Source organism: Epinephelus lanceolatus, chromosome 18 (assembly GCF_041903045.1).
Source record: "Epinephelus lanceolatus isolate andai-2023 chromosome 18, ASM4190304v1, whole genome shotgun sequence".
NCBI lineage: Eukaryota > Metazoa > Chordata > Actinopteri > Perciformes > Serranidae > Epinephelus > Epinephelus lanceolatus.
The window spans coordinates 25,991,898-26,009,719 of NC_135751.1; the positions used below are offsets into that span (position 1 = coordinate 25,991,898).

The window sequence follows — 17,822 nt, forward strand, 5'->3', positions numbered from 1 at the left end:
ACATCCTTCACGAAATTTATCCTCTGTGAACAGATGTTTTAATCTGGTGTGCATGCATGTACCATGTGCCCTGGTTGCCGCTGGTAGGAGCTGTGGAGTGACGAACATCACTGTGGTTTTGATTCCCCATTGCAACATGTTGTATATGAATGTCTGTGGATAGTTAGGGTGATTTTTATTAAATGTAGTTTGGCCTGCTTGGATTTTCTCAAGCAAGTCTTTGAGTGCTGCAGGAGGCACACATCTGCTTCTCTCTGCCTTCCAAATAAAGTCTTAAGGGGATTAAAAATCATAGTTCATCATAGTTTCATTATTCCCCCGGGGCTGTTGTCTTCTTGTAATGTGACCAGAAATGCATACGAGAACGTGAACGTGCCGTTTGATGCACGCCGGTGCATGCATTGTGCATCCGCAGGTCTCCAGTGGGTTAATCTCAAAAACTATGCGGGTCTTGCAAAGAAAAGATCCCTGCGTCTTTAAAGTTTATGTAGCAACAGAGGGATTGTAGCGATAATGCTATTGGGGCGGCAGATCAGTTACTTCTGACGCTCCAAACCCTCGGGGAGTTGGCTCAAGATTGCTTGTCTTTGATAAGGTCCTCACTATGTAACTGCAACTTCGTGATCTGGGAAAAGATTGGTAAAACGCAGCAAAAAGCTCGCGGGTGAGAAAATAAACAGAGAAACATTGAAAATATGTCTCACCCCGAGTGAGTGCGACCTATCTAGGCAGCTCCGACACTTGTTTTTATTTTTTTCGCGAGCATCAAGCTGCAATTGTTTTTTATGCAGCTGTCGGGACCCGGCAGTCGGTTCCTTACTTTGAAGTGCGCTGCTCCAGCCTGTCGGCTCAGTTGGTGTTGGAGTCGCCTACAGGAGAGACCTACCGTGCGGCATGGCAGCCTGAAACCATAGGGAGGAGAAAAGGAGGAGGGAGAAAAGCGGTATTTTTTTTCCTCTCGAGTGCATTTTTCTCTCCGTAAACCGACTCAAACCTGAACGGACTGTATGTGGACGCGTCGCGGAGGCAAACACTGTGGATTATACGCGCTTTTCTCTCTCCTAATGGTGGATAAAACCAAAAACAACTGGAGTTTAATTTGAGGAGAGAACTCGCGGATCGATGGTAAGTTACACGAGTGTGTGCCTCCTCAAACTGGCCCCCATTGGAGCTCCCTTTGATGTGCTGTTGACTCGCCTTTGAAGTAATGTTCAGGGGAAATGGGACCCTTTTTCTCACGTTTTAAAGACGACAAAAACGCCTTTCTGTATCGTTTATTCCTTTCTCCATAGTCTGTGATTTCCATGTGAAGTTAGAGCTGAACATTTCTGAGAAGTGTGTGTTTCTTTTTGCGGAATTCCTTCCCCACAAGATCTGAGACTTTGGTGGAGGCTACTTGGGATTGGACGTTTAAAGAGGAGTTGTTTTTCGCCTTAAATGTTACATTAAGGAAACTTTGTGAGAGTACGTGACGGTGTTAACGCGAGTGGGGTTGTAAATGTACGCGGTCTCAGTGAACACAACCTTTTTAGAGTCGCTCATACGTGTGTATAGAAGTAGCCAAAGGAGGATTTATGGTTGTGATTTAAGTTGTGCAATGTAACCGTGTGATCCAAAGTGACATCAGCCGCAGACACATTGTAACACTGATGCTGAAGCGATCACATGCAACAAACTGCGCGTAATCTCTGCGATAATGTAACAAGAGAGGCATTTGAGCACGTTAAAGCTCCAGGAGTAGTACAGCTGCAGCCAGTTAACTCCATTAACTATGTTAGTCACGTTTTTCGATCTCTCCGAGTTTGTCCCACATCGGTGTCCTACAGGTACTCGCGGGGGGAGGCTCAATTTGACGTGATTTAGAGGCTTGTGATGAGATGTTGAGATGTAGGAAATGACTGCCCCAGAAATGAGAGAAGTGGCAGGGATGCTTGGAAGACATGTGGTCGCATTCTGCAGCAGGCAGCCAGGATACACAACCCTGACATGATGGATCCGGAAGCGTTAATAAAGCCGTGCCTGTTTGGATCAGTGACTTATTAATGATCAGTTCATAGCCTCCGCTTGACATACGTGTGGTTAATACTACCAGAGAGGAGGATGGTTTAGTTGAGGCATCGCTCAGGTGGTTTTCTGCTCGGCTGGTGCGTAATGTTTAATTCTTGTTAATGTAACCAATAGCGCCTCGGTGGAAATCACAATCCAGGTTGAGATGTGAAGAAAGGCTGTTTATGTAATGCTGCTGCAGCGTTTTCTCACATTTCTTTCCTCTGTGAACTAGGCTGTCTTTTTCTGTACAAGTCAGTGAGGGTCTGACAAGACTCTTACTGCGTCTCTCCCCTTTTGAAGTTGGGGCGGATCTGGTTTTGATTAGATCAATACTTTGTGTTTCAGAGAGAAGACGGGCAGCCAGAGAGAAGCTCCCCCGCTGACATAAGAGAGTGAGGAGATTACAGTAGAAGCTCAGAGGAGGCGAACAACACACAGGCTCTCTCCTGCTGCCTGCAGAGCCATGAGCCGGGCGCTTATGGACCATATCGCCAGTAGTTTCCGAGAAGATGCTCCTCGACCCCCGGTGCCGGGGGAGGAGGGCGAGGCGCCCTGCTACCCCGGCAAACTCGCAATGATGAAACCCCTGGAACCCCCTAAATCGGTTTTGCTCGGCTCGCCGGGCTCCTCGGCGAGGAGGAACGAGGATGGTCTTGGGGAGCCCGAGGGGAGTGCCTCCCCGGATTCACCGCTTTCCCGGTGGACAAAGTCTTTGCACTCTCTCCTCGGGGACCAGGACGGTGCCCTTCTTTTTAGGACATTCCTGGAGCGAGAGAAATGTGTTGATACTTTAGACTTCTGGTTCGCCTGCAATGGCTTCAGGCAAATGGACCTCAAGGATACCAAAACGCAGAGAGTCGCCAAAGCAATTTACAAGCGCTACATCGAGAACAACAGCATTGTCGCCAAACAGCTCAAGCCCGCGACTAAGACCTTCATACGGGATAATATCAAGAAGCAGCACATAGACTCTGCGATGTTTGACCAGGCGCAGACGGAGATCCAAACCAACATGGAGGAGAACGCGTATCAGATGTTTCTGACCTCTGACATTTACCTCGAGTACGTGAGGACCGGGGGAGAAAACCCGAATCACGTCAACTCGAACGGCTTGGGCGACCTGAAAGTTGTCTGTGGATACCTGCCCACGCTCAATGAAGAGGAGGAGTGGAGTTGTGATTTCAAAGCCAAAGCGCTGGTTGAATTGTCGGCGAAGGCGCAGAGGGCCACCGTGTCCATGAGGGCAGTGGAGGTGATGGAAAGGGGATACAGGTATGTCTGCTACACCCTTTTAATCTGTACTAAGCTTAAAAATCAGAATCCATGCTGTACATGAGTAATAGTCCACATTACAGGCAACTTGTCACATGTCTCCTTGTGCGTAAAAGTGCAACCACCTCAGGGTTTGTAGAAAACTCCTGTCTGTCCTTCTCTCCCTGGCTTTCTGGCCCTTCTCACCATCACCATCTCCAGCAGCAGCAGCCCTCTGCTGGCGCTCGCCTGGATTTCCGGGGCTTTGAACTAGTTTAGCAGAATGAGGGATCGTCTTCCACGGGAAAAGTTCACAGAGCACGGCTGGCTCTGGCCCCAGCCGGCAAATAATAGATGATGACATTGCTATGCTATGCTTCCTCCTGTACCACGCTGTCCTCAAGCCTGTGGCGGGGATATACAGCTATAGCAGATCTATAGACGGCACTTAGAGATGGGGTTTCTGCAGCTTCATTTGGATGCTTATTATGGCATTAACATTTCTGCCTCTCAGTTTTGAGTAAAATCAAAGTTTGCATTGAAACTACATCCTAAAAAATTAGAATTTCTGAAGATTTTTCTGTTATATTGGAGCATCTTTTAATGTTGCAGTAGCTGTAATGGGGCACTGCATTACAAGTTGCACAGAGATCCCAACTTTTCCAGTGAGTACGACAGGCGAAGCAAACTGACAGCTACCTGCTTTGGACAGCATGATTGATAGCATGAGTGGTGGGGACTTGCCTATAGTGACGCTTGTTGCCTCAAGTGAGAGTAAAGTCCTTTTATTGACACGAAGGCCCATCATCACCTGAACAGATTCGAAACATGTGGAACTCATTTCTCCCTTTTCCGCTTCCCTCTCCTCATCTGACTTTTTAAAAACAAACCCTGAACGGCAGCTACAGTGCAGAATCAACACCCACCTCCACCTCCCCACCCAAACCCCGCCACTCTCCTCTTCCCTCTTCCCTCTTTTCTTGTTTGCATCAATTCTCCTCTGTTTCCCCCCCTTAGCTGCTCTCCCCCACTGCCTTCACCACTTTTATCTTTTTTTTTCTCCTTTTGAAAACTCAGGGATGGGGACTATGAGGCGTGCTTTTGGAGCGAAAGTGAAGGGAAAGAGAGCGGAAAGGAAGGACAGAGAGGGGGTGGGGGGGGGGGGGGGGGGGGGGGGGGGTGGGGGCTGTGCACCTCATGAAAGAAAGGGAGGGAGGAGAAAGGATAAATGAGGGGGGTGAGAGAGAGGCAGGGAGGGAAGAATGCAAGGCCAGCTGTGTTAAATACCTGACTCTTTGCAAGCCCCTCTGAAGGTCAGCCTGGAGCTGGGGGCCTACAGCTTTAGTCCTGCTGCGTCTCTCCCTCATGAAGACCCCCTCCTCCCCTCTTTTTTTTCCTCTCCCCTTTCTTTCCTTCTCTGACACACTCTCATGCTTCCGCTCCATACTTTTTTCTCTCTCCTTTGGTCACTCCTCCTCCTGTACCACGGCAAGAATGCATGCATGCACAGCGGGACATGAATGCTGAGGAAAGAGTGAGTGAGAGAAATGGAAAGAGAGAAATTGTGGTGCTGTTGAGAAAGGCACAAATGGGGCATGAGGAGAAAACCCCAGCTTTCCCAGTGCAGATGAGCTTGTATGCACAGGGTGGAGGTTGCCAGGCCCCAGAGTAGCCATCAGTTCATTCATTACAGGGTGTAGTTGTTCGTGGCAGCAGGCAAGGTCACGCATTAATCACTTTGTGTCATTAAAACCTCTGAAGATGAAACCTGTCCTGATCCTCAGCGAATACAAATGACACGTCACCCACCTGTTGGATCCTGTGTCACAGTGTTGTGTTAGCATTAATCTGATTCTTGTTGTTGTAACCTTCCCAGATCATACAAGAGAGGAGACTCACTCAACCCCTGCCATGTGGGCTCTTTCGCCCCCGTCAGCAGCACCAACGACAGCGAGGTGTCCAGTGACGCCTTGACCGATGATGCCATGTCTGTGACTGACAGCAGTGTGTAAGTGAATATTAACCAAACATTAGAGTGTGTGTGAGAGAGAGAGAGAGAGAGAGAGAATGCCAACATATGAGGGTGTTTAAGGAGTGTGAAATGAGGTGCTGTGGAATAAGAAATAAAGAAAGTGACACCGTCCTTAAGCAGCTTTTGGGAGTCGAAAGAATGGTTTGCTGTGGTGGCCTCTTGAAAGATATATTTTTAACATTTTACTGTACATGGAGAGAGACTTTGTGGGTTGATACATGAGTATAGAGGCTTTACATTTAGTGCATCCGTTGGTAAGATAGTTTCACAAAGTAGTGTAGCATTGCAGCTAATGTTTAGTTTCATTATCTAGTTTCTATTAGATTAACTGATTTATAATCTTGTCTATAACATGTCACATGTTCTGAGAGCCCGTGCTAGCTTGTTTCACTAGCCAAAACCTAGAGATATTCAATTAAAGGTCCAGTGTGTAGGATTTAGTGGCATCTAGCCGTGAGGTTGCAGAACTGAAACGTCTCCTATGTGACTATGATGGCCAACACAAAAACATGAATGGCCCTGTCTAGAGCCAGTATTTGATTTGTCTGTTCTTGGCACCAGGCTTGGCACTACTGCTGTAACATGACACACTTTTCACATCACTAAGTGACGTAAATGATTGGCCAATCATCCAAACCTTTGTTTATTAACGGCCTATGGATTGACTAATCAAGGGATTGGCTAATCGTTTGAGCACAAATGAAGTGCAGAAGTGTTGCGCCCTTGGCCACATGTGGTTTGCGCTTATCTGCGTACGTGCCTAGTGCCTCGTTCTTCAAAGGGATTTACTTGGCGTAATCACGTGTCTCTCAAGTGACAGGGTGCTATGAAGTCATTCGACGGTGCACAGCTTCAAGGCCAAGAGCGCTCAGGTCAGGTTTTTGGACAGAAAGCAGAAAAGTACAAGTTCTTCTTTACCTCATCTCATATGGGAGGCGTCAAGGCCTACATGGATGATGTCACTGAAGCAGCGAGGTTAACCATGACCAAGCTACTTAAAGACGGAGACACTGATGTTCAGTGCAACCAGTGGGCTGGGCTACACATAAATATGGCAGCTATAAAGAGTTTTTTACAACAGGGTCCTCTGCTCTGGCATATCTCTAGACATCCCTGCTTCAAAGAGGCCGAGGCCCATATAGTCCTGCTGTACTTTGCCCAGTGCAGTGACAAAGCCCTGGCCACAGGGACACCCCCCCCCCCCCTCCCCACACACACCTCAATCCTGCCCGCTCTGGCCTTGATCCGAATATCTGCCTCTCTTTAGGTCAGTTAAAAGGAGCCATAAACATTTGAATCTCATTTACAGATAAAGAAAAGAATAGAAAAGGGTAAAAGCAACGGGGGAGGAGGCGGTTGGGTGGGAAGAGAAAGAGAGTGGTGGAGGGGGGATTTTTGCTTATATCTTATTTATGGATTTGCTTGGACGCTGGGGAATGCAGCTGCGCAGACTTCAAACATTACCTTATCTTACAAACCAGCCTTTTGATGTGCGGAGATCAGAGGCTGGCTGCGGCAGCGCTTGCCAAATGAAGATTGGGAGGAGGGTGGGGTGTGTGTGTGTGGGGGGGGCTGCTTATGCGCATGACTGTGGCATTTCAAAGCAAAAGTGGAAAAGTGCTCCTCAGTTAGGCTAGGTCACTAGGAAACTGCTGTTTAGCATGGAGAAAAGACGCTGTTTTACACTGTCAAGTGCTTCAGTTTGAAGCTTGAGCTTTGCTGTTTGTTGTTTGATTTAATTTTTTTAGCCAGTCAGCCGTTCAGTCCCTCAGATAGATTTAACCAGGTTAGCTACACCCTTGGGTCCTGTCCTGCAGTAACTCTTTGAATAAGTATAATGAGTTGCTAATGCTAACAGTGTCCTCAGCTCAACATAAAAGTCAGTAGGGGAATGCTAATGCTGACACTACTTCTGGTCAGTAGAGCAGAGCACACTGTGACTGCAGAGTGTGTTGGTGTGTGTAAGTGTGTGTAGTGTTGAAAGGAAATAGCCAGCAGGATGCCCAGTTCTGTGCTGGAGCCAGAGATGAAAATGAGAGTCATTTCTAGGGCAAACAAAACCTCCTACCACCTCACTCAGAGGCATGTAACTGACATACAAACAAGACCAGAAACGCTGGCGTGATTCACCTCTGAGTATCTTTTTTTGTTCTCAAATGAAGACTAAAAGTTGAAAAACAAAATGTACGTGAGGATTAATTGATTGGATTTATGCTTGCTTGAACTGCGTTTGATCTACCCAGTTAGCTAATAAGCTTCTTCCTGAATGGCTGTTTGGTCTTAAATGTATCCGATGGGGTGGTTGACCTTTGTGATCTGTGCACCCCCCAGAGATGGCATCCCTCCGTATAAACTGGGCTCAAAGAAACAGCTACAGAGAGAGATGCAGCGCAACATGAGGATGAACAGCCAAGTCTCTCTGCCTGCTTTCCCTGTAAGTGTACACACACACGCACATAACAACACACACACACACACACACACACACACACACACACACACACACACACACACGCTCCAAAGTCTTTTTTGAACCTGGGTCCCACAGTGTAATTTCCATACCACCCTCTGTTCCGGGTCTCTCTTGGTTCTATGAATAGTACCGCACAAACTGTATTCGGCATTCTCAATTCAACAACACCAGCAAAGATCTGAAGAGTAACGTCAAAGACCCAGCCTCCCACTCACACGCACACACACACACTCACATAAGCGCGCATACACGCATACAAACACAAGCCCCCTCGCTACCTTTGGTGTCACCTACACCCCCATTAGGGTTCCTTGAAGTCTGCGGGAGACGGGGGGGGTCTCTAAGCTGTTTATCGCCGCAGCGCTCGGAACACACCAGGGTTTTTCTTCCCTCCCGATGCTGTAAATATGGAGAATAGGGAGAAATGAGAAAGATCTCTGCCGCTTTATCCCGAGGGCTCTGAAATCAGCCCCAACAAAAACACAAAGATACTCAGACACATTCACACACACATGCACGCAGCGCTTTGATCCAAGGATGAATGGAGCAAACGCATAGGGAAGTGACAACTTCCAACAGAGCTGGCCCCCTTTTTTTCCACAGCACCCCCCCTACATATACACACACACTCCCAGCCAGCCCCCTCCCCTAAAAGTGAGGGATCTTAGGGAAGAGTTTGAGCGTGTCATGTGAGCTCTCAGTGGGTCAGAGGGGAGCGGGTAGCTTAAGGCTTAAGAGAGGCTGACTTCAGGTTGAGAGAGGAACAGGAAAGGAGGTCCGAAACAGAGGCAGGGGGAAGTAGCAGTAACAGGAGCAGCTTGTTGAGATAAACTTGACGTAACCCCCTTTTTGTCAACATTATGAGACATGCAGCAAGTGTTACTTGTATGAGGAAAACATCCACAGATCGGTTCCTGCCACTCTTCTCCCACTGTCCCCCTTTCGCTTTATTTTCGCTTTTATTCTTGTTTTGGTTTCCCGTCTGATTTTTGGCGATGGCTTCCATTCCCATGGTGCACCAGCCCCAGGCTCCATCAGACAGCGCCTCTTTTTCCTCACTCTTTTCTCCCCTTCATCCCTACTACAAAGGGATAGGAGAAACAAAAAAGAGGAAGAAAAATCAAGAAAGCCCCTGTGCAAAAATGCAAATAATTTAAGATGTGTGCGCACACACACATTCTCATACTGTCACTATACTGTACCTCAAAGGTGCCCAGTTGTGTGACAAGGGGGGGAATAAATTACCTCAACCTTTCTGATCTCCCGTCCTTTTTTGGCACCTTTATCTCTTTCCTTCAATCCTTCTCTCTCTCTTCATTCCCCCCCCCCCCCCCCCCCCCTCTCGCGAGCACACATCTCTGCATCTCAACTTCTCCCATTTCTTTTTTTAATCCCTCATCCTTTCCTCCCTGGAGTTCTCTTCCACCCCCTGTCGATATGTGGCTTTTATTCCTAGATGTAAAGCCACTGCTTCCCATCCATCTATCCCTCCATCCCTCCCTGCACCACCCTATTCTCCCCCCACTGAGTGTTTGATATTTGACGAGGAAGCCTTTGAAGTGAGCTGACTTTAAAGAAGCTTGCTGATGATGACAGAGGGAACCAGCCGAGGCCTAGCCCAGCGTGACCATACACCAGGCCTGCTACCCCTTGAAACAACCCCGTAGCCCTGGGTGCCCATGAGAGTGCCCTGATCAGTACCACCAATGGTGGAGCGGGCGCTGGTGGAGAACAGTGCATACATGTAGAAAGAAGAGGGGAGAGGAATATCTTTGTAGAAGTTGGGTAGGGCTGCAGCGAGGTAATGAAAGGATGATACATGGCTAATGCATCTCCTTCTCCCCCAAGCGTACTCGCCGTCCTCCCAAGGAGATGGTCCCAATGGAGCCGTCAGAGTTTGCAGCCCAGCTCATCTCCCGCCTGGAGAGCTTAAAGAGAAAGCAGGACACCATCAACTCTCTGGAGGAGAAGCTGCAGCAGATTGAGGAGGTTTGTATGAGATGGTTTTGTTCTGCAAAAGTCAACTGCAAGATGTTTCTTATCCTCAGTCGATAACTTTGTATGTCTTGTTACCAGGAGGAGGAAAAGGAAGACACCGAGATCATGGGAAGTGCTCCACAGCTCTCTCCCCACCCCTTGACCCTCCTCCCTGGCTCCTCTGACGAGGACCCCCAGGCGATTCTGGATGAGCACCTGTCTCGCGTCCTGAAGACCCCCGGCTGCCAGTCCCCCGCTGTCATCCGCCACTCGCCTCGCTCCAGCTCCCCGGAGCATAGACCCATTGCGCGGGCAGGTTTCGGAATCAAGGCCCTGGTTAGGACGGGGCCCTCCAGTTCTTCTGTCTCTAGTCCCGACCAGGCGGCTATCACTCTGGCCTTGGGCCCCAACAGGACCCTCGTCAGCAGGCAGAGCACAAAACACATCCACCACCACTACATCCACCACCATGCCAGTCCCAAGACCAAGGAGCAGATTGAAAGGGAGGCAGCCCTCAGGGTGCACGGCCTGTGCTCCAGCAGTGGCGAGTGCCAGCCCTGCCAGCCCTGCCAGCCTTACCAGCGCAGCCGCAGCCTAGGCAGAGAGATGTGTGGGGCCATCTCGGCAGACAACAGCATAGGGTCAGTCCCAACACCTGTTTGAATTCATGTCTCATTGATTTCTGACTTCTCGTGTTAATTGTATTCAAATTAACAATACCAATCTCTCTCTCCTTCTTTCAGGCGTTCCAGCTCTCTGTCCAGACGTGTTTGTCGCTCAGGGGCTGAGGATGGAGTAGCAGAGAGGTGTATGGATGACTGCGGGCCCTTACAGCTGCCCAGCGACACAACAGACCCCACTCAGAATGTGCTGCAGTGGATCCTGGAAAGCAAACGGCAAGGCAGGCACAAGTCTCACAGGTGAGCAGTCGAGTCCTCTGGTTTTCAGTTTCAAGTTTTTATTTTAGTCTAAAATATTTCAGTGTATGTGACACCTTTGCACATAGTTAATGGTCTGATTTCCTGTCTACCTTGCAGTAACCAGAGCACCAAGAAATCCTTCGGAGGCACCTCTACGCAGACGCACACGTGGGGCGGTGGCGGAAGCTGTGGTCATCTACGTAGCCACCAGCCAGCCCAGCCATTCATCCAGGACCCAGCCATGCCTCCCCTGCCCCCTCCCAACACTTTGGCCCAGCTGGAGGAGGCCTGCCGCAGACTGGAGGAGGTCTCCACCAAGACCACCAAGCAAAGGTACACAGAAACCAGAGAGTAGTTGTTGAATATCGCTCTTAGCTTGGGTCTGCTTTCTATCTTGCTTATGGTGTCTAGATTTAGTCTTTGAAATATATTGATGTCTTAGATTTTAACCGAAGAAATATCAGTTTTGATCCTAGTAATAACGTCTACGCCATGTATCTTCCCAGGCATTCAACATCCAGTCTTCAGCAGGAGAAGAGCCACCTAGTGCCTGTCCAGGGTGAGGGGTCCGTCCCTCTGTCTCTAGCCACTCCCAGCCCTGCTGGCCTCCTCACAACCAGCCCCGGTCTCCAATCAGAAGAGTACGATGCCTCTAGCGTCCTGCCCTCCCTCTCCTCTCCTCCTCTCTGCTCCTCTTCCTCCTCCTCTCAGCCATAACCTCCACCTTGCAGTGTACTTCTACCCTTTTAACTCTTCCTGCTTGTCACCCGCACAGCTCACCGCACATGTAGGGAGACAGACGAGCTGTCACGCGCAAACATACACATCACACACACACGTGCACACAGCCACATGCAGTCCCTCAAAAGAGAAAGTGACCCCTTTCGCAAAGCTTATTTTAAGTTTTGGCCTGTGTTTTGCATGTATCTTGTGTGTTTGTGCCGTGTGTGGGGAGTGTGTACTCACTGCACCACCTGACTGAGACATCCCTTTCATATATATGTATCATTTTTATTGGCTGTCCTTCAGTGGGCTGGCAGTCGGCTGGGGCGAGCAGAGCTTTGCAAAGAGAGCTCCTCTGAAGTGGGCCTACAAAGCGTTGGACATAGCTGAAGGGGAATTGATAATACTGTGCCCCTTCTCCATACACACAAGTACACACTTACTGATGGCACTAGGTCACTCACTCACTGGTGTTATTCTTCAGTCAGTGTGCTGTTACTGTATTTCTACTCCAACACTATCTTCTGCACACACTTGTTAAGAGTAGATTGCTGGTTATCCCTTTAGAAGCTTTGCTCCGTTTCTGATTTCTCTTTTGATCATGATCTTGTTAAGTATGATGAGTGTGCTCACTCCCTCTAACACACCCCTCCTCTCCCTCTTTGTCTCCTCTTAGGATGAAGGAGTGTAAAAAGGCTTTCGGAGGCGAGACGGTGGTGACGTATTTCTTCTGTGGTGAGGAGATCCCCTACCGGAGGAACATGAAGAGCCACAGTCTCACCCTGGGCCACTTCAAGGAGCAGCTCCGCAAGAAGGGCAATTACAGGTGTGTAGATGGAAAATGGAATACACACAGAGATGTCGGTTAAAGTTTTACAACAGTGATGTCATGTGAACTTTTGCCACCGGTGCTTCTGTGATATTGGGATTGCCGGCAATGAAGCGCTATCAGTTCATTGGCCTTGGCGTAAAACAGTGATTGAGATAAAACTGTTGCCTCTTTGGCGCATCAACACAAACCCTCTTGGAAACAGTGTAACTGGAAGTGAAACTTGGAAAGGTTAGACTTTTCTGACGGGGTGGAGGGGGAAGTTAGGTAGTTAATATACTGGTTGACTGACTGTGACACCATTGTATTCAAATAATTCTCTTTAATTAATCCAGGTTCAAGTCAATGACTCAACATGGCATATTAATAATACATGTTGTTTACCCTAAAATAAGATGGCTCCCCTACGTTGCTTCCCTTCTTTTCCTCACTCATTTTCAGGTTATGGTCACCTACTAGCGGGGCGTGTTTTGGTTGTTTCTTAAACAGACTTCTCTTGAAGATTTATGTGTTAATGTTACCTTCTCAGCCTTGCAGCTCTGAAGCGTAGTGGGGAGACCTCTGTTTTTTTTAGGCTAACTCAGTTAGCGTTAGCCTGGCTCATATCTGGTAACTAGCTGTCACGGCCCGGCAACTCTCCGGTGAAGAATGGTTGTGATGATCTTGCAGTAAATGGTGCAGCGCACATAAAACACAGCCCCTTTTACACTCGTTTTACTGGAACCTGAGCTTATCCAGACACTTTATGCTAACTACTATAGCTTCGGAAAAGCCACGCGCTTCACTGTTTGCAGCACTTGCCGTCCCGGTTATGGTACTTTTCTGCACATGTGCATGAGAGTCACTTCCCATAACAAACACCACCAGACTACGTCACATACACGTGACCTCTCTTAAAGGGGAGGGCTTGGCCGGTAACGTAAGTCATGGAAAACGTGCCAGTTTTCCTTTTGTATCAAGCAGCCAAAAAGTTGTAGCTCGACGTGTTTGAGTTAATTTACCTTTGTTGGCATCGCATGTCCTGGGATGCGACTGTTGCACATGCATACATCGCAATGCCGATGCTGAAACGATATATCGTGCAGCACTAATCTGTGATAATTAGTGTCAACTTATCATAACATGGTGACATTGCAGACCTTGTCAGTCTAACCAGGCTAAACGAAATCATAAATTAAGGTGAGAACGTCTAAGCGAGCTGAAAGGATACATGCTAGGGGTAAATTTATACCTTTAGATTGTGGTCAGCACCTGTGTGACTTGAAAGACCTCCTGTATATTCTTCATGTGTATTAGTGCTTTATTCATGTCTGTGTGCAGCACTGTTATCAGTGTTTGTTTCTGTGTGTGTGCAGTCAGATTCAGGCGTCTGTGGTTCTTGTGTGCGTGTGTGAGTTGAGGGGGGTGCAATGAAAAGGAAAGGACAAGAGGAAGGGAGGGGTGGGTGGGTGGTGCGGGGGTTAGTGGAAGAGTTTGAACTGCAGCGATTTGGGTCCCATCTGGTATTGATTTCCATGCTAAGGCACACTTAATACACATGGCTTTGAAGCCCCGGCCCCTTTCATTTCAACCAACAAAGACTCACACAAATGGCCAGCGTGCAAATTCTTCACTGATGCTATCAGGGGCTCTTTTTTTTTCCTGCCCGTGTGTGTGTGTGTGTGTGTGTGTGTGTGGGCAAGCATGAATGTGCTTGTGTCGAGCGCGCACAGTGTTTACACATGTTGTAATCATTTTATGGATATTTTTGAAAGGCAGATTGTTAAATGCCAGATTCGCTTGTTTGCTGTACTTCAGGGCCCTGAGTGAGGCCGCGCGGCTTCGATGTGTGTTTGCGGAGAGAGATTTTGACTCTGATTGCTCCTTTCCAGTTGGCATTAAAGGGAAAAGATCAAACATTTATTGTTTAGGCGGCCACGGTCTCCAGGATAAGCATGAGTTGAGTATTGTGTTAATAATTACAGGTACCAAACTATTTATGGGGGAGGGGGGCAAAACTTAAAGGAACTTCTTCCTGTCCAGATGTGTGCAGCGTATTTGGATCAACAAATGTGATCACTTAGCTCAGAGAGAGCTTCACATCTGTTCCCCCCCCCCCCCCCCCCCCCACACACACACACACACACACACACACACACACACACACACACAGACACACACAGACACACACCAGCACCTCTCTTCTTTTCTTTCTGGCTCGCTGTCTCAGTTCCTGTGTCATACCATCCACATTTTTTTGGAAAGAGAGCTGCGCGGTGCTTTAATAGCAGCCAGAGAATGTGTGGAGTTGGGTCATTTCAACATGGCAGCGGTTCAACAAAGAACAGTACTGCTGGGCCCTGCCAGACGATATTGGTGCCAGATGTCAGTGCAAACGGAGAGAGAAGGGGAGAAGGGGGGGGGGAAACAGATCTAGCCACATAAAACATGTTCCAGTGGAAATTCAGGCTCTCTCTGTCTCTGTCTGTCTCTCTCAGCAGAAAAGATCATAGCTCTTTGAAGATTTTTTTTTTTTTTTTTTTAAGAGTCAGATGGCTCCACTTTTTCTTTTTTTTAATCCCTCCTTCCTCCAGATAGGAAAGGAGGAGACAATTATCAGGCGTGTCTTGTGCTCTTTAATGTCCTCATTTATCTGCTTTGTCTTATTTACTCGCTTTATTTTCCTGAGAGAGACCTCTTGTGTTTCACATAGTTGAAGCCTTCCTGTATTTCAAATGCGGCTGCTTTTTATTAGTGACCACCCTCATGCCGATTGGCGCATGTGCACTCAGGCACCTTTGCAAGGTTTTTTTTTCTCTCACTCTCGTTTTATAAGTATTGCATGTTTCAACTTTGTCAGCCTCCCGTCTCATTAAAAACAAAATGCTCACAAACATACCCACATTCCAGTCACCCCACACATGGAGCAAATCGAGGCATTTTTCCATTACATAGTTAATGAGTGAATTCTGAGACACCCCCCTCCACCCGAACCAACCCACCCCTGCTGGTTTCTCTTCCTCTAAAATGAGGATAGGGGGGTTGCATCATTAATGGCCCAGTGAAGTCATGGCTGACGAGAAGCCCCTCCTTTAGATTTTTGTTTTTTTCTTCCCAACACACACGCACACACATAGAAAGTTGTCAGTCGGCTGCCCTTCCTATAGCTCTCAGCGAGGGCTCATGCTATCAACAGGGGTAAGGCAGGACACCGTGTACTGCTTGCTCTTTCTCCTCCTCCACTTTGTTCTTTTCTTTGTCCCTGTAATAATGAAACGGGGATGAGGAGCGAGTGAAAGCCCGTGCATGTGTGTCCTCTAACGTGGGTGTGTAGGAGTCGGGGGGGTAATGACAGGCAGACTTGGAGGCACCCAAAATTTCAGCCTTTGTCAAAGGACCCCTTCATTTGCACGCTGGCCTAATTGGCCCCTGTTAGCCGGGGCAAAACTCACAACAACACGATGGAGGAAAAAGGAAAGGGGAGAAGTAAAAGAAGGAATGGAGGGAGGGATGAAGAGAGTGATCCTCTTATTTTAGACTTCTTAGCAGCAGGTTCCACCCCACCCTGAGAAGTCAGAGTCTGTGGCTCAGCATGCTCAGTTGATTGTGTACTGAGTGGCTTTTCACGGATGGCGGAAATGAGGCTTGATGTTAAAAAGGTCGAAAAAAAGTGGGTGGTACCAAGCTGTTTGACTTTTAGCTCAGAAGCCGTAATGTGTCTTGAGCCTGACTTGTTGTGTATATGATGATATTAACTCTCTCTTGTCTCTCTGTTGCAGGTACTACTTCAAGAAGGCCAGCGATGAGTTCGCGTGCGGCGCTGTGTTTGAGGAGGTGTCAGACGACAGCTCCTTGCTGCCCACCTACGAGGGCAAGATCCTGGGCAAGGTGGAGAGGATGGAGTGAGACCCTTCCCCATGTTGTGGATTATACGTATGCTTCACACCTCCATGGATGTACTCCCGTCACACGCTCACACACACACACACACACACACACACAGTATGTGTCTTTTAAGCTAAGACTGTCGGACTGGAGATGGCGTTGAAGGAATGTCGACGAGGTTTTGGGCAAACGGACTGGATGGAGAGGAAAAACGACGGAGGACGTGTTATCGCTATTACAGGACTATCATATGAACAGCCCACCTTGAAGTGAAGAAAACAAAAGACTGTGTTGCTGGACTGAAACATCTCCATGTTTCCAGAAGAGAAAACTCTAGAGACTCTAGGTGAATGACCACTCCTCAAAGAAGCGGGGCGGTGGGTTCAAACTTGAGACTGACAGCCTACCTGACCCTGCCTGTGCTAGCATCTGCCCATGGGCACTCGCTAGCACAATGCTTATATGTATATGCAGATATACATGTACATTGCATTGTATTGTGATGCTCGTATTGCTGTGTAAAGATTTCTATTGCTATTTATTGGAAATATCCCCGCCCCAACCCTGTTATTCCTCCATGGACAAGCTGCTTGAAGTTGGAGAAACTTCTCCAATTTTCCACATCCGTGATTTTTTTTTTTTCTTTCCCTTCTGAGCATCAGTTCTCAAGCAAAGGAAATGGGTTTTATTCATTTTCTGCCCCTCATATTGAACTGTAAACTTCAAAAATACCTCTTCAAAAAATCCACTCTTGTTCCTGGAGATTTAGCGGGACATCATCTCTGATCTCTTGGCTGGAGAGCTTACTGCTGAAGCTTTGAGAAATGGCTCTCTATCACTTAAAGTTTGATAATATATTTACTACTGCAGTGCTATTTGTGGCCGTGTCCCCATCTGCTCTGAGTGTACTATGGAAAAAAAAAAGAAGAAAAGGAACAAAAATGCTATTAACATTTAATTCCCAACTCTGGGACTCTGCCCAGCTAGCCTTGATCTGTCGCGTCTTAGTGCCTTTGTTTCAGTGGCGCAGGCATCGCACAAATAGCCTACGTATTTACTAAGAGGAAACTGCCCTGAACAGGTCCTAGAGTCCCCAAAATGTGTTTACACCAATATTAATATTTACCAACAAAAAGCTCTATAATGTGCTCCCCAACGTGCTTACCTATGTGATTGTGTGACTGAGTTGCTTTTGAGTAGGGTTACTCTATGTGTATTTGAAGCCTGCACTATGAGCTGCAGATGATGATGATGATGGTGATATACACTATGTCCATAGTGTTTTAATTGAGTACAGTAGCTGTGCCTACATGGATTCTTGCCGTGTTTTACCCAGTTTTCAGGGTCTTATTACTCCCTTGGTTTTTACAAGGGGCCTTATGTTGAAAAGATATTTTTATGCCTTTTAGTATCCGTTTCATCATGTTTATGTTTTATAATATTTTTCATGGCTTCCTTGGCTCCACTTGTAAACTGTAAATTATGCGTTCTATAGAGCTCAGTTGAAAAGATGCCTCGGTACTTTAATTATTGTAATTATGAAGAGATGTAGCCTTTATTAAAATGTTCTATTTTTCAAATTAGCAAATGGCTTCCTATGGTTTTCTGTGTGTGTTTGTGTGTGTGTGAGAGAAAGGAACTACAGCACACACGCCCCGCTGTGGAGGGTGCTACTCGCTGGATCCGGTGAGAAATCTCTGCCAG

At 47.6% G+C, this 17,822-nt stretch overlaps 1 protein-coding gene across 1 annotated transcript; it reads left to right on the forward strand.

Annotated features, from left to right (window-relative positions):
- Window positions 1–850: 850 nt before the first annotated feature.
- axin2 (axin 2 (conductin, axil)) lies at window positions 851–16,402 on the forward strand. Its single transcript, XM_033644792.2, has 11 exons — window positions 851–1,125; window positions 2,395–3,321; window positions 5,177–5,308; window positions 7,664–7,766; window positions 9,654–9,794; window positions 9,882–10,423; window positions 10,526–10,702; window positions 10,820–11,035; window positions 11,209–11,343; window positions 12,102–12,251; window positions 16,013–16,402. The coding sequence occupies exons 2-11, from the start codon at window positions 2,513–2,515 to the stop codon at window positions 16,137–16,139; spliced, it is 2,532 nt and encodes an 843-aa protein (XP_033500683.2). The 5' UTR covers window positions 851–1,125; window positions 2,395–2,512; the 3' UTR covers window positions 16,140–16,402.
- The last annotated feature ends 1,420 nt before the right edge of the window (window positions 16,403–17,822 follow it).

Excerpts from the sequence above, each read along its gene's own strand:
- axin2 (XM_033644792.2), top strand. The coding sequence starts at position 2,513 with ATGAGCCGGGCGCTTATGGACCATATCGCCAGTAGTTTCCGAGAAGAT. Across the intron at positions 11,344-12,101 it reads CCCGGTCTCCAATCAGAAGA|GATGAAGGAGTGTAAAAAGG; the intron begins GTACGATGCCTC and ends GTCTCCTCTTAG. Across the intron at positions 12,252-16,012 it reads CGCAAGAAGGGCAATTACAG|GTACTACTTCAAGAAGGCCA; the intron begins GTGTGTAGATGG and ends TCTCTGTTGCAG.